General features: G+C 35.9%; 1 protein-coding gene across 1 annotated transcript; it reads right to left on the bottom strand.

The window, feature by feature from the left end:
- Nucleotides 1–298: 298 nt before the first annotated feature.
- On the bottom strand, nucleotides 299–11707 carry LOC129279530 (ankyrin-1-like). Its single transcript, XM_064110963.1, has 5 exons — nucleotides 11687–11707; nucleotides 10844–10983; nucleotides 1654–1801; nucleotides 874–1086; nucleotides 299–457 (listed from the first exon to the last, which is right to left on the bottom strand). Exons 1-5 carry the CDS (start codon nucleotides 11705–11707, stop codon nucleotides 299–301), a joined length of 681 nt encoding a protein of 226 aa, XP_063967033.1.
- Nucleotides 11708–13099: the final 1392 nt, after the last annotated feature.

Here is a 13099-nt window from a genome sequence, read left to right as displayed (position 1 = left end):
GCAACGCCAGTTTATTCAGAATTGTACTTGGATAAAATAAAATGATTCCCCCTTTGTTCATATAATTATTTTGGACAAATTCAAGGTAAATCTGGCTGTAAAAGGAGACAAAGGCTGGTGTGCGACCCAGCCCCCCCCCCCCCCAAAAAAAAAAAATTAAAAAAAAAATAATAAAAAAAAAAAAATAAATGAATTATTTAAGGCGACGATGGTAATTAATTTGTAGATGATTATTCTGATAAAGACTCTATATGTTTTTATTGCACAAAGTTGGAGCATGGATAACGTATTATTTCTCTCACCTATAGAATGCCATTTGCTTAATGTGCTCATCCTTGGCGTACTGCACTGGAAAATACCCGCCTTTATCCTTGATGCCTTTCTTAGATCCTTGATTTACTAGGAGTTGTATCAAAGCTTCTGGCGGTGATAGGGTGTCATCACTCTCTTGCTGTATCTATTTTGATAATAAAAAATTGAAAAAAAATAGGAAAATAGCAGGTTTGGAAAAAATGATTGCATTTAAAATCGCACTCTGAAAATCTGAATGATTTTTTTTAAATCAAAATTCGGATTGCGATAAAAAAAAAACATGAGGATTACGTGCCAAAAAATATGCTTTATTTTTTTACATTAAAAAAAAACAGAATACATAAAGAAACATAATTATAAAAAAAAAACTACGGCCATAGCTAAGGGGTTTAATGATTAATAGCATGAATTGACCGGGAACCATCCAGTGGTGTACAAGTTGTCTACCATGCAAACAAAATAAAAATAAATGAAATACTGTATATAATCAGGTCGAAGGGGGCAAGGCCCTTCGCCTCCCCATGGGCCACACTAGTCCTAATTTAATTAGGTATGCTATACCTGGTCTAAAGCTGGTGTCATTTCAACTTGTCTCTTCTTACAGTTACATAGTTTGATAGCAGTATGTAATGGTGTCTTGCCATCGTTTGATGCCTGGTTTAAATCAGCACCGAGAGAAATCAACTCTTCAACGATTGATGTTAATCCAGTTTCAATAGCAATGTGAAGAGGTGTAAATCCTTCACGATCGCTCTGGTGTATTACCGATGTGTCCTGTTAAACAGCAGAAGAAAACTCCAAAAGTAATTGAAGGAGTATAATGACCGTTTTATTACTATGCCATATCATTTTATCATGAACTTAAAATCGTGTTAAGAACCCTGTCACAATAACACTTCCTGTGTCTGAAAATATAGAATCCTGGCGCATCTCATCGCCCTGAAGAAATATTGCAAGTAGAACATAAAACAAAACTCATATGCTCACAGATCATATACAACGAATATCAAACTAAACTTATTTAGGGCATAATTTATATTATCACGATTAGTGATATAGGATACAGGGCACCTTGAAATCATCAGGATGAAATTCTTATATGTCCAAACAATAGTTGTGACAAAGCTAATGGACTCTTTAAAAGGACATTTCACCATGTCTTTGATGTATTCAGAAAACTTTCGCCCTCTTTGTAAATTCGCATTTTGCCAGGGCATGCGGTTTTCCAAAAGTTTGACGCATACCTTTGAATTATAATGAGTGAATTTCCTTTATGTGTACCACGGCGAAAATCTAGAGGCGCTATTTTTATAGAGTTACCGAAATCGTTACAGAATTTACATGTTTTATCTTATCAAGGAGAATCCGTGCAGTTCCAGTTTTTCCTGATCGCAATGCAACATCTAAAGGTGAATGGCCTCTTCTTGAACGTCTTGAGCACAATAGGTCTTTCTGATCCAGTAGATAATTCACAACTGCTACATTCCCACTTTTCAAAATAAACGAAAATGAAAATCGAGCAAGTTGAATTATTAATACAAATTATGGCTAATTTGAATTCTTTTAAATGCCTTTACCTAAATATGATCCGCATCGCTTATTCAATTGATATCTTTTCATCTAATGATCAATTTAATTTATATCGGTGGATTTACAACATAGAGATATATTATTATACTTTTTAAAAAATAATATTGTATTTTCTTCCTCTTTCAAATCAATAAGTTTACAATCACAATTCATATAAATAAATATTCTTTGCATGTATACAATCAATAAACAATCAAACAAATTAATATATCAATATCAATGAGATTACAAATATTTTTAAAATGATTACAAATCAAATTAAACTGCCAAATTTCTCTTCTTTAACAATATGAAAGCAGAGGGGAAAAACCCATATCAATCGACAAAATTTAAAACAAACATACTTTGTAAAAGATGACTTTTTTCCCTGACTAGAATAGGAATAATCTCTTTTGCACATATTAATTGTAAAAGAATAAAAAAAAGGATAAAAGATTATTTCAAAGGTTAATTAGAGGAAGGTTATTATCCTAAAACGTCCCTACACACTCACCTTACCCCCCCCCCCCCATACCCCTCCCCCCTCATCTCTCTCCATAGACAGTCACAGGCGCGGATCCAGGAGGGGGCCGAGCCGGCCCCGGCCCCCCTATTTTTTGACAACTTGCAGAAAAAGTGTACTCTTAGACTTGATAGAAAATACGAAAAATAGAAAGAAAAGTAGGAAAGAGGTATTATACCCATGATGTGTAATTTACAGCCTCGTAACGGCCGGCCCGACCCCGAAAGGAAACAAGAAAAAGGTGAGGGGAAGAATTGGAAAATATACTTTATATAAAAAATTTCGCTCGCGCTTCGCGCTCGCATTGCCTGTGTACACCCATCCAAGAGGATTAAATGACACTTAATATATCCAGTTCTGAAATCGATTTCCACACAATCTTAGCTCGCACATCAAGCTTTCATTATTTTGTTTGATTTACACAAATTGTTATATAAAAATTTTCAGCTCGCGCTGCGCGCTCGCATTCACTAGCGTACCTACGGGGGGGGGGGCAGAGGGGCAGTCTGCCCCCCCTGACGAGCCATCACCCATGCATGTATCCCTGCCCCCCTGACGAGCTTGAAATACCTTTTTGCCCCCCCCCCCCCCCCTGACGAAAATCCTGGAAAATCCTAGGTACGCCAGTGCTCGCATTGTTTAATTTGTGAGATACCTATCCTCTTTGGAAATTCTTTCCAATATTTGTCAAAATGCTCCTTTATCATGTGAGTACTATATATCAAAAAATTAAGCTCGTGCTTCGCGCTCGCATTTAATTGTTTGAGACACACAACTTGTTCTTTATTTAAATAAAAACGCGCTTAGACTGTCCAGTTTTCAGGTCGGAATATCAAAAATTTTGAGCTCGCGCTTCGCACTCTCATTATTTAATTGGTGATACTTGTATCCTCTTCATTAATCACTAAAAACAGTCCTAATTGAGTTCCTTGTCATGTTACTATAATAAAATTTCGGCTCGCGCTTCGCGCTCGCATTGTTTAGTTTGATACTTATCTTTGTTCATGATTATAAAAAATGCTCAGAATCTTCAGTTTTAAAGACATAAAATATCAAAGAATTTTAGCTCGCACATCGCGCTCGCATTATATATTAAGACCACATGAAATACCTTATCTTGTTTATAACAATAAAAACTAACATATACTTAAAACTTCAGTCTATTGTTAGGACTACCCCCTGAAAAACCAATAAAAAATTAGATTGTAGCGGCCAATCGGGAAAAATGTTGATGAAAATATTTTTCGGCCCCCCCTATTGGCGAAAGCTGGATCCGCCCCTGAGTCACACAAGCTCACTTCAACTCATCACCACCCACAGCTCCCCCCCCCCTCTTCCCCGTCACGAAATTCACACATCCATTTACACACGTACACCCACACACGATGCATCCTGCTCTCGTACAGCTATCTGTATTTGAACAAATAAACAAATCAAAACAGAAACAAAATGAAGCAACCATACATCCATAGTATTAAGAAAGGTATGCATTGATTTGTTCCCATTTCCTTAAGTGCACCCCCAGCTTCCCCTTTTTAAACGCTATTTGATATTCCGTATAGATAGATAGATACATAGATAAATGGTTTTATTAATAAGAAAATCACATAAAAATACACACAGGCCTGGTAGTTTAAAAACTAAATTGCGCCATTAATTAACAATAAAAGTGTACATTGTATATTATTTGAAGGAATATTAATTATCACAAAAAATAATTTAAAAGAAAATACAAAATTATTCACAAGGACACACTCATTAAACAATCATATACCCAAGCACGCACTCACACCAACACTCACCCCGCATCCAGACACATACACACACACTATCTACTCTTTAACCAAATGTGTCACTTTCTGTACGGTTGGCAATATTCCCTGTTTTCTTGAACTAAAAACAATTTACTTAATTATATAATACAGTTTATTAAAGCTACTCTTGTAGTATTTCCAGATATCCCCATGAAAATTGTTTTCCAACTGTCATTTTCTGCCAAGTTCATTCAGTTGAAATTTTTTACTCATCTCCATAATCGCTTAACTTCAGGACAACAAAAAAAATCTTTTTTTACAAAAGGAACACAAATTATCTGTCTCAAAACCAAATTTAGAAAGTTCCCTTTTCGTGTACACAGCCCCTTCTAAATTGTATTGAAATTCTCTGTGTTTATTGCATAGCATTGCACATTTCAGTCTCAGAAATAATTCTTTCAGTTCCCCCATTCCCAAATCATATTCGGATTGCCCATCTGTAACATGAAATACATAATCAATTTGAAAATTTTCAATGAAGTGGTCATATATTCATTTAGATTTTATATCACGTAGTTTCTGAACATGCCCACATATCATCAATTGAATTTCAAAGTTGTCTGTATCTATTTCCATAAAATCACCTTGTATCCACTCTTTTGTTATTACTGAAAATATCTTTTGAATTTTGAGCAAGTTTTCAGATGAAAATTTCAGATTATACCAGTATGAAACTGGTCTTAATTGACCTCCAACTATTATATCCGAGACCTTTACTATACCTTTCTGAAATAATTCAATATAAAAAAAGGTCTTATTATTGAGGCATATACGCTTGTTATTAAAAATAATGAGATTACTTTTCCATCCAAAATGTCTACACTTATCTAATTCGTGCCATGCCTTCAGCATATCTATGTAAAATAATGGTATACCTTTCAAATTCATTCTACTCGTATCATAATCACACAGAAATATGATTCGACCACCTAAAAAGCTAAAAAAATATTCGAAGGTTGCTTTCCAACACGAACGTTTCCCTCCATCTAGCAAACGTTTAATCCACATTATTCGTTGGGTCTTAACAAAGACCTCAAAATTTTGAGCTCTCAGTCCTCCAATAGAATAGTCTTGATATAGAACCTTGCGTTTTATTCTAGCTCTTCCTCCCCAAATAAAATTAAAATATTTTTTTCTATTTCCTTAAATAAACGTCTTTTGGGACTGTCATCAGGGAAGAAACATAATTTAATTTTGAAAATGCATACATTTTCAAAAGTTTTATTTTACCATACGTCGTGAGATCTCTTTGTTTCCACCAACCAATAAGTCTTTTAATTTTACTCAAGATTTCCTTATAGTTCAAGTCATCTTTGACTTTACAATCCCATGCGAAATGTACCCCTAAGATTTTAATATGTTGAAACCAATGTCCAAGAAGTGGTAAACCAGGTCTATCTCTTTCTTCTCCCAACCATAAAAAGTTTATCCATATTAATCTTCAATCCAGTTAAATTTTCAAAATCTGAGAATACTTTCTTTACTCTCTGAATCGAGTTCATATCTTTTAAAAACAATGTAATGTCGTCTGCATACAGAACTTGTTTTATTTCCCGTTTCCCAAATCCTATCCCTTTTTATATTAACATTTCTCCTAATATAATGAGCTAATAATTCAATCGCTATGATAAATAAATATGGAGTGGATCCTCCAGCCTTACTCCTCTACTAACTTTAAAATATCCCGTAGAATGCCCCCTGTGCGATTTACAATATGTTGCGCCATCTATCGGTTGCAGCAGACAGGCAAAATTTCTAGCTGCTGGTGTCACGCGCGTAAAACATTCCCTATAGACTTGTGTGTTAAAATGGCACTTTTGAAAAATTCCTAAAAATAAACGTGGAATTAGAGGGTGAAATGTTTACTACCATTGGATAGGATATATATCTGACATTCCATATCTGATCAGAGAAGGGTATCGTAGCCAGCTCATTTTAAGAATAAATCGCCATTTATGAAGATAACTATATAATGACGGGATCAAATTTATCAACTGAAACAGTAAAATAGCCCTATTTCTTCCGCCAGTCAAAAAATTCTTTATAGTCATTGATATATCTTCTCAATTTGGGCAAAGGAAGTTCAGTAGTTACCATTTCTAGAATCAGTGTTAGATTATCAATTTTATTTATACACTTTTGTCAATCAGTAATATCAAATTGAAAAAAAAAATCGAATGGGTTGGGTCGAACGAATATCTTTAACCTTCCTGTTGTAATTAGGCTCATAAAACCTATATTATATGAACTATGAATTTTATTTTTCAAATAGCTACTTTGCTATTCTTTTACATCTGTACACTCAAACTAGCACAAAGAAATGCATTGAAAATGCCTATTTTCTATGCAATGACCCATTTTAATGTGTTACTCATACATGTTATATTCACTATATATGGATGTCAACATATCCTACCTGCATATAGCCCAACAGTGAATGTAATGACAATATAGGCCCATATTCTCCTTGTAATATAAAGGTGTAAATTATGTAAATTTTGTGTACATATTAAGAACTGCCCCAAACATAATTCCCAAATATACATGAGATTGAATGAGAAAACAACAAAAAGAATGAGAACATAATACTTTAGTACATTTGCATATGACCTTTTTATCATAATCTTCCTAGGGCTATTAGTACCAGATGTAAAAAGAAAGAGATACATAAATATATAGATAAAGAGAGAGAGAGAATTTGATAGATGGCAGGGCTTATGAAGAGGGAGGGGGGGGGTTCTTGAAGGTACCACTCTTCTCTTCAGTAAAGTTCTCAACGTTCTATCTCCTCTCGAGACTCCCTTCCTTTAAAATGAACAATTTGTAAAGGTCTTTCTAACATTAAGTAGGTGATGTACACCAACACAAACAAAAGATGAATCAGAACATAAAGAGGCCTAGAATCTATACATTGACCAGACTACATACATTCCTATCCTAGGCTTACATACACAGACCTACTAACTTTACCTGATATAGCCTTGCTAAGCCATTAAATCCATCTCTTGCACCACTTGATGACTAAACATATTGCGGGACATTTTGATATCAGTGAGAAATTGTTTGCTACTGAGTTTTGGCGGGTATGCCATCCACTATCTAGGGAATTTGCCTATATTACATACATGTGCCACGCGCGTAAAACATTCCCCATATACTTGTGTGTTAAAATGGCACTTTTGACAAATTCCTTTAAAAAAAACGTGAAAAAAGAGAAAGATTAAAAATAAGAAGTTATGATGTTCGAGTAAAATCATCATTTCAAACTGTGGACAATTCAGATCCCTATACGAAGTGATTTTCCAAGTGGGATATATCTCTCTCTATTTGGTCATTCAGTTCTCTATGTGACTTTTGGTTTCGGTAATAGGATATTTCAAACAGCTATATGGACACTTTGAACCCACATGGACATTTGATTTCCCTAATCGGACATCCCTATTTTAATGCGGGCATACGCTCATGAACACGGACACCGGGGGGGGGGGCACTTACATTGACGAGTGGATACCATGCGCGACCAAAAAAACACGTAAAAAGGATGTCTTTTTCACGATAGGGCACGTTACGTACGTAACGCGATAATAAGAATAATAATAATATAGGGTATTTATATTGCGCACATATCCACCTTGTTAGGTGCTCAAGGCGCTCCCATATTACCCGGCTAAGATAAGGGTGTCAAAAACACAAAAATAATATTAAAAAGGGTATCTATTTCGCTAGGAAAGCTACGTGTTCAGGGTCATATTTGCGGGGATGCTAAACAAAATTGAAATGTTTTTAGAAAGGATGTCCTTTTTGCACCAGCACTACGTGTTTAGAGTCCGATTTGTGCGAGGTGTAGAATAATAATTATACTTGCCTATAAAGCGCTTAATACTTACTTTGTCAGTAGTCTCTAAGCGCTCTACAGTATATGCAGCATTACCCTGGCTTTAGCAGTGCAGCTGTTACGCGCGCTGCGTTTCAAGGAATAAATTCCTGCTAGGTACCCATTTACCCATTTATTAGAAGGTGCATGGGGCCGTACTAAACCAAATGGTGTGTAAAGATAAAACCGACGACCGACGGACCCATCACTGTACTTGTTTAGGGGTTCATTTCAGCAACCGCGTAGCCAGGATTTCATTTTGGAGGGGGCGGTAAATGCATGCGAAGCGTGCCAACACTTACAGAGCCACCTTTCTTCCCTTTCCTCCCTTCGCTTTTCCTTTTCTCCTCTCTTTTTCCCTTCTTTTTTTTTCTTTTTGGGGACTTTTTTTTGGGGGGCGACCGCCCCCACCGCCCCCCTGGCTACGCGTATCGTTTTGTTTGCAATACTTGTAAAAGGTAGGATTTCAGACGCCAATATATATTAAGGGGTGCATTTTCAGAATTTGGAAACTAAGTGTTTAGGGTGCTTTTCGAGACCCCATGGTCGCGCATGGTATCCACTCGTCAATGGAAGTGCCCCCCCCCCCCGGGCACGGACATCTAAATTACCTACATGGACGATTGGTTCCAATCAGTGGACATTTGACCTGGAAAACCTATATTTTTTGCCTGTCTGCTGCAGCCGATCCTGCAGCCGATAGATGGCACACCGTATTATGAATTCACCGAAATGGGTTGGCAACTTGGCATTGATGTTATGGTCCAGCTGATATACGTACCTTAGGTCATCGAGGTACTACCTCGATGACCTAATTTGATTCTATACAATCACTGACTTATTCATTATCAATGTTCTCACGAAGGGTGAAAAGGAAATCAAACCATGTCGGTGAAATCAAGTTAAAATGTAGATAGTAAAAAATATATCAATTGTACATCCATGTCACATAGAGTTCAAACAGTTTTGAATTATTTTGATATCAGGCCAGTAACCAAGGGATTCCCTCGGTAACGCGGAACCCCTCCGCTCGCCAAGAGCAGAAACAAAAGAAAAAAAAGGGGGGGGAAGAGTACGAAAACGGAGAGAAAAGAGAGAGATGAAAGAAAGAGCTAGTAAAAGAAATCAGCGCTTAAAAGGGTCTCTTTAGTCAAAAGATTGAATATTTCTGGCCGAACGTTTACGCTCGCTATAATTGTTTATTGGGTTATAGTGTGTTCTCCTTAAAAAAAGTTAAAATGTAAAATTTTCAGATCAGAAGATCGAATTATTTGGATCGTGTTTCGTGCTCGAACCATTCATTTAGTGAAAATACCAATCTTTGTCATTATTAGAAAAAGTTCATAATGTCTAATTTGGCGGTGTAAATCTAACAAACAAATTGAATCTCGCTTCGCGCTCGCATAAATTGTAAGATATCAATCTTATTCATGGCTAGAAAAAGTGATGAAAATGTCCGGCTTCCATGCATGTCAAAAGATTTAAAAAAAATCATTTTACGATTCTCTTCAGTAATAATAACAGCAATAATGATAATGATAATAATAGTACTACTACTAATAATAACGATAATAATAATAATAATGATAAAAATAATAATGATAATAATGATTATGAATATGTTATATAATGATAATGATAATAATTGTGGGCTCTTCTACAGCGCACGCGTCCTTCATCTTTTAAAGTATGTTGGAAACCTTGTTCGGTCTGTTCATTTGGAAATGATCAGTAGATGAAGCCAAGTATTCAACCACCTATGTTTATGGGCCTACATACATATTATTTTTATCATTATTGTTATTATTATTATGATGTATCATCATATTTTTGTAAAATAGCCTTAAAAACGGACATATTAAAGCTTTTTGACATGGTCTCATCGGAGTAAAATCGCATAAATGACTAGAATGATTAAGTGAAACAATATATATATATAACATAAATGAAATATTAGATATCAATATTGATTTGCTCTAGCGTTTTAGTCATTCATGCGATTTTACTCCGATGAGTGCATGTCGAATAGCTTCAGTATGTCCGTTTTAAGGCTATTTTACGATACCAAACACTTATTTATAATCATATTTATTCATAAGCACATAAATAAAAAATTGTGTTACATTTTCATCAAAAAGTACAAACTCTCAAACCTGATGACACGAAGGGATTTGTTTTATATGACTTAGATGAATTACACCAACCTGTCTTTTTTATTTGAATGACCAGATATCCATCACGATCATGATTACAAATAATTCTTAGAATATCATTTTTAAAGTCAGAATATCAAAAATATTTTCAGCTCGCCCTTTGCGCTCGCATCAATTGTTTAGTTAGATTATAATTGATACTGTTAATATCAAATTTTCAGCTCGAAAATGAAAAATTTTCAGTTCGCATCAATTGCTAAGTATTAGATAATCCGAGTCATGATAAAAAAAGTGCTTAGAAAATCCATTTTACAGGTAAAAATAAAAAATTTTAGCTCGTGCTTCGCGCTTGCATTATTTGATTGGTGAGATATGTATCCTCTTCATGGGTCACTATAATCTGTCATTTTCAGATCAGTAGGCCCATATCAAAATTTTGAACTCGCGCTCGCAACAATTCTTTGAATACAATTAAACACAATTGTTTTATTACAAAAAATTGTCAAAATATTCAATTTTTATGTCAATATTCATGAAATATCCCAAAATTTGAGACTGAATGTTTAGTAATCTTTATCTATATAATTATGTTGTTTACCTTGCTGCTGCATGATGGAGGACTGTCCATCCTTCGTTATCTGTTATCTCTATGTCTGCGTCGTTATCAAGCAACATCCGAACACATTCTTCATGTCCTCCCCTCGCTGCAACCATTAGTGGTGTGACACCATTTAACGTCTGTTAGGTTATGATGCAGAAAAAGAACAAAGATTAATGAATATGCAATTAATTTCGTTGAAAACTGACCTACGGTTGCGGAGTTAGGTGTCATAAGAGAGTCTTGCATGTAAACTTTAAGGTTGACCTGAAAATGACCTTTGACCTTACCATGTGACCTCCGACTGCAGCATCACATGCAGGTCCCCCAAGTTCATCTACCATCCAAGTTTGGTTGAAAAGTGACTTACGGTTGCGGAGTTACGTGTCATAAGAGAGTCTTGCATGTAAACTTTAAGGTTGACCTGAAAATGACCTTTGACCTTACCATGTGACCTCCGACTGCAGCATCACATGCAGGTCCCCCAAGTTCATCTACCATCCAAGTTTGGTTGAAAAGTGACTTACGGTTGCGGAGTTACGTGTCATAAGAGAGTCTTGCATGTAAACTTTAAGGTTGACCTGAAAATGACATTTTACCTTATCATGTGACCTCCGACTGCAGCATAACATGCAGGTTCCCTAAGTCCATCTACCATCCAAGTTTGGTTGAAAAGTGACTTACGGTTGTGGAGTTACGTGTCATAAGAGAGTCTTGCATGTAAAATTTAACGTTGACCTGAAAATGACCCTTGAACTTTCCATGTGACCTCGATGCAGCATAATTAACATGCAGGTCACCCAAGTCCATCTACCATCTAAGTGTGGTTGAAAAGCGACTTACGGTTGTGGAGTTATGTGTCATTAGGTTTGTGACGGACGGACGACATTTCGATCCCTAAGTCTCGCCTTCACCTTTGGTGGGCAAGACAAAAAGTAAAATGAAGGTTTGTTTCATGGGCGTTTTTTGTTACTTTTGCCAACAGATTGTTCATGAATCTTCGCACATGACTTCAAAGTGACGCTATCCAAAAGGCGCGTACACCAAAATAATCATTCGATACGGCACAGAGCGGGGCCAAGGCCTTGAACTTTCTTATTTGCATAAGTTTCGAATATTGCGCGCTCACTGAAGCATTACACATCGATATTTTCATAAAAATAAAATCAAGTATGCAAGAAGGTATGTGACAGATATCCATCGTAAGCAATTGCATTTTTCCAATAACGTAAAAAAGGAACCATTCGCATTCCACATGTTCATTCAAGCGTGAATGTTTAATTAAACGCCTTTGAACTTGAAGCACGTTAATTGTTCATGAACATAACGCAAAGAAAAGTTGATAAGATAATATCAGTTCACAAAATGAAACAATACTTGCCTATGATATTTGAAAATCGTATTTTTTGTGAAATGTTAAAATTGGAAAGATACTCTTTCCACGGTTACACTTCGTAATTCCGAAGGTTCGAAATTCCGAAACACGTAAATTGCCTATACCTCGATGTTCGTTAATCCGAAAACGTAAAAGGGTTCGTTAATCCGAACATTTGTGGCGTTATTCCGAAGGTTCGATAATCCGAAAACGAAATAAGGTTCGATGTTCCGAAGGTTCGTTAATCCGAAAACGAAATAAGGTCGGTTGTTCCGAAGGTTTGTTAATCCGAAAACAAAATAAGGTTCGTTGTTCCGAAGGTTCGTTAGTCCGAAAACGAAATAAGGTTAGTCAATCATTTAGTTTTCGGACTAACGAACCTTCGGAATTACGAACCTCATTTCTTATTCGGATTAACGAACCTTCGGAATTACGAACCTCACTTCGTTTTCGGACTAACGAACCTTCGGAAATACGAACCTCATTTCGTTTTCGGACTAACGAACCTTCGGAATTACGAACCTTCGGGAAAACGAACCTTCGGAATAACGAACCTTCGGAATATCCGAACCTTCGGAATAACGAAGCTTTGGAATTACGAATGTATGCGTCTTTCCACAAATAAATGTCATCATATTCGATAATTTTTGTCGAAAGAAATGTGGAAAAAAAATCCAATAATAGCAAATTTTGACTTGTGCTTATTCAACCGTGAAATTTATCAACAAAAGTTGTATCATCTTTTAGAAATCAGCTTTCACAAGCCTTCTGTCGATTTCTCATGACATGCATGATGAGAATGTGTACCAACAAAATGGAATCAAAGTCATGATATTTGGCTTGTAACTTTTAAAAAAGTGACAGTTTTGCCTTCTGGCGGT

Source organism: Lytechinus pictus, chromosome 16 (genome assembly GCF_037042905.1).
Source record: "Lytechinus pictus isolate F3 Inbred chromosome 16, Lp3.0, whole genome shotgun sequence".
Classification (NCBI taxonomy): Eukaryota; Metazoa; Echinodermata; class Echinoidea; order Temnopleuroida; family Toxopneustidae; genus Lytechinus; species Lytechinus pictus.
Note: the sequence above shows the minus strand (reverse complement) of the source record. Positions and strands in the feature narration are given on the sequence as shown.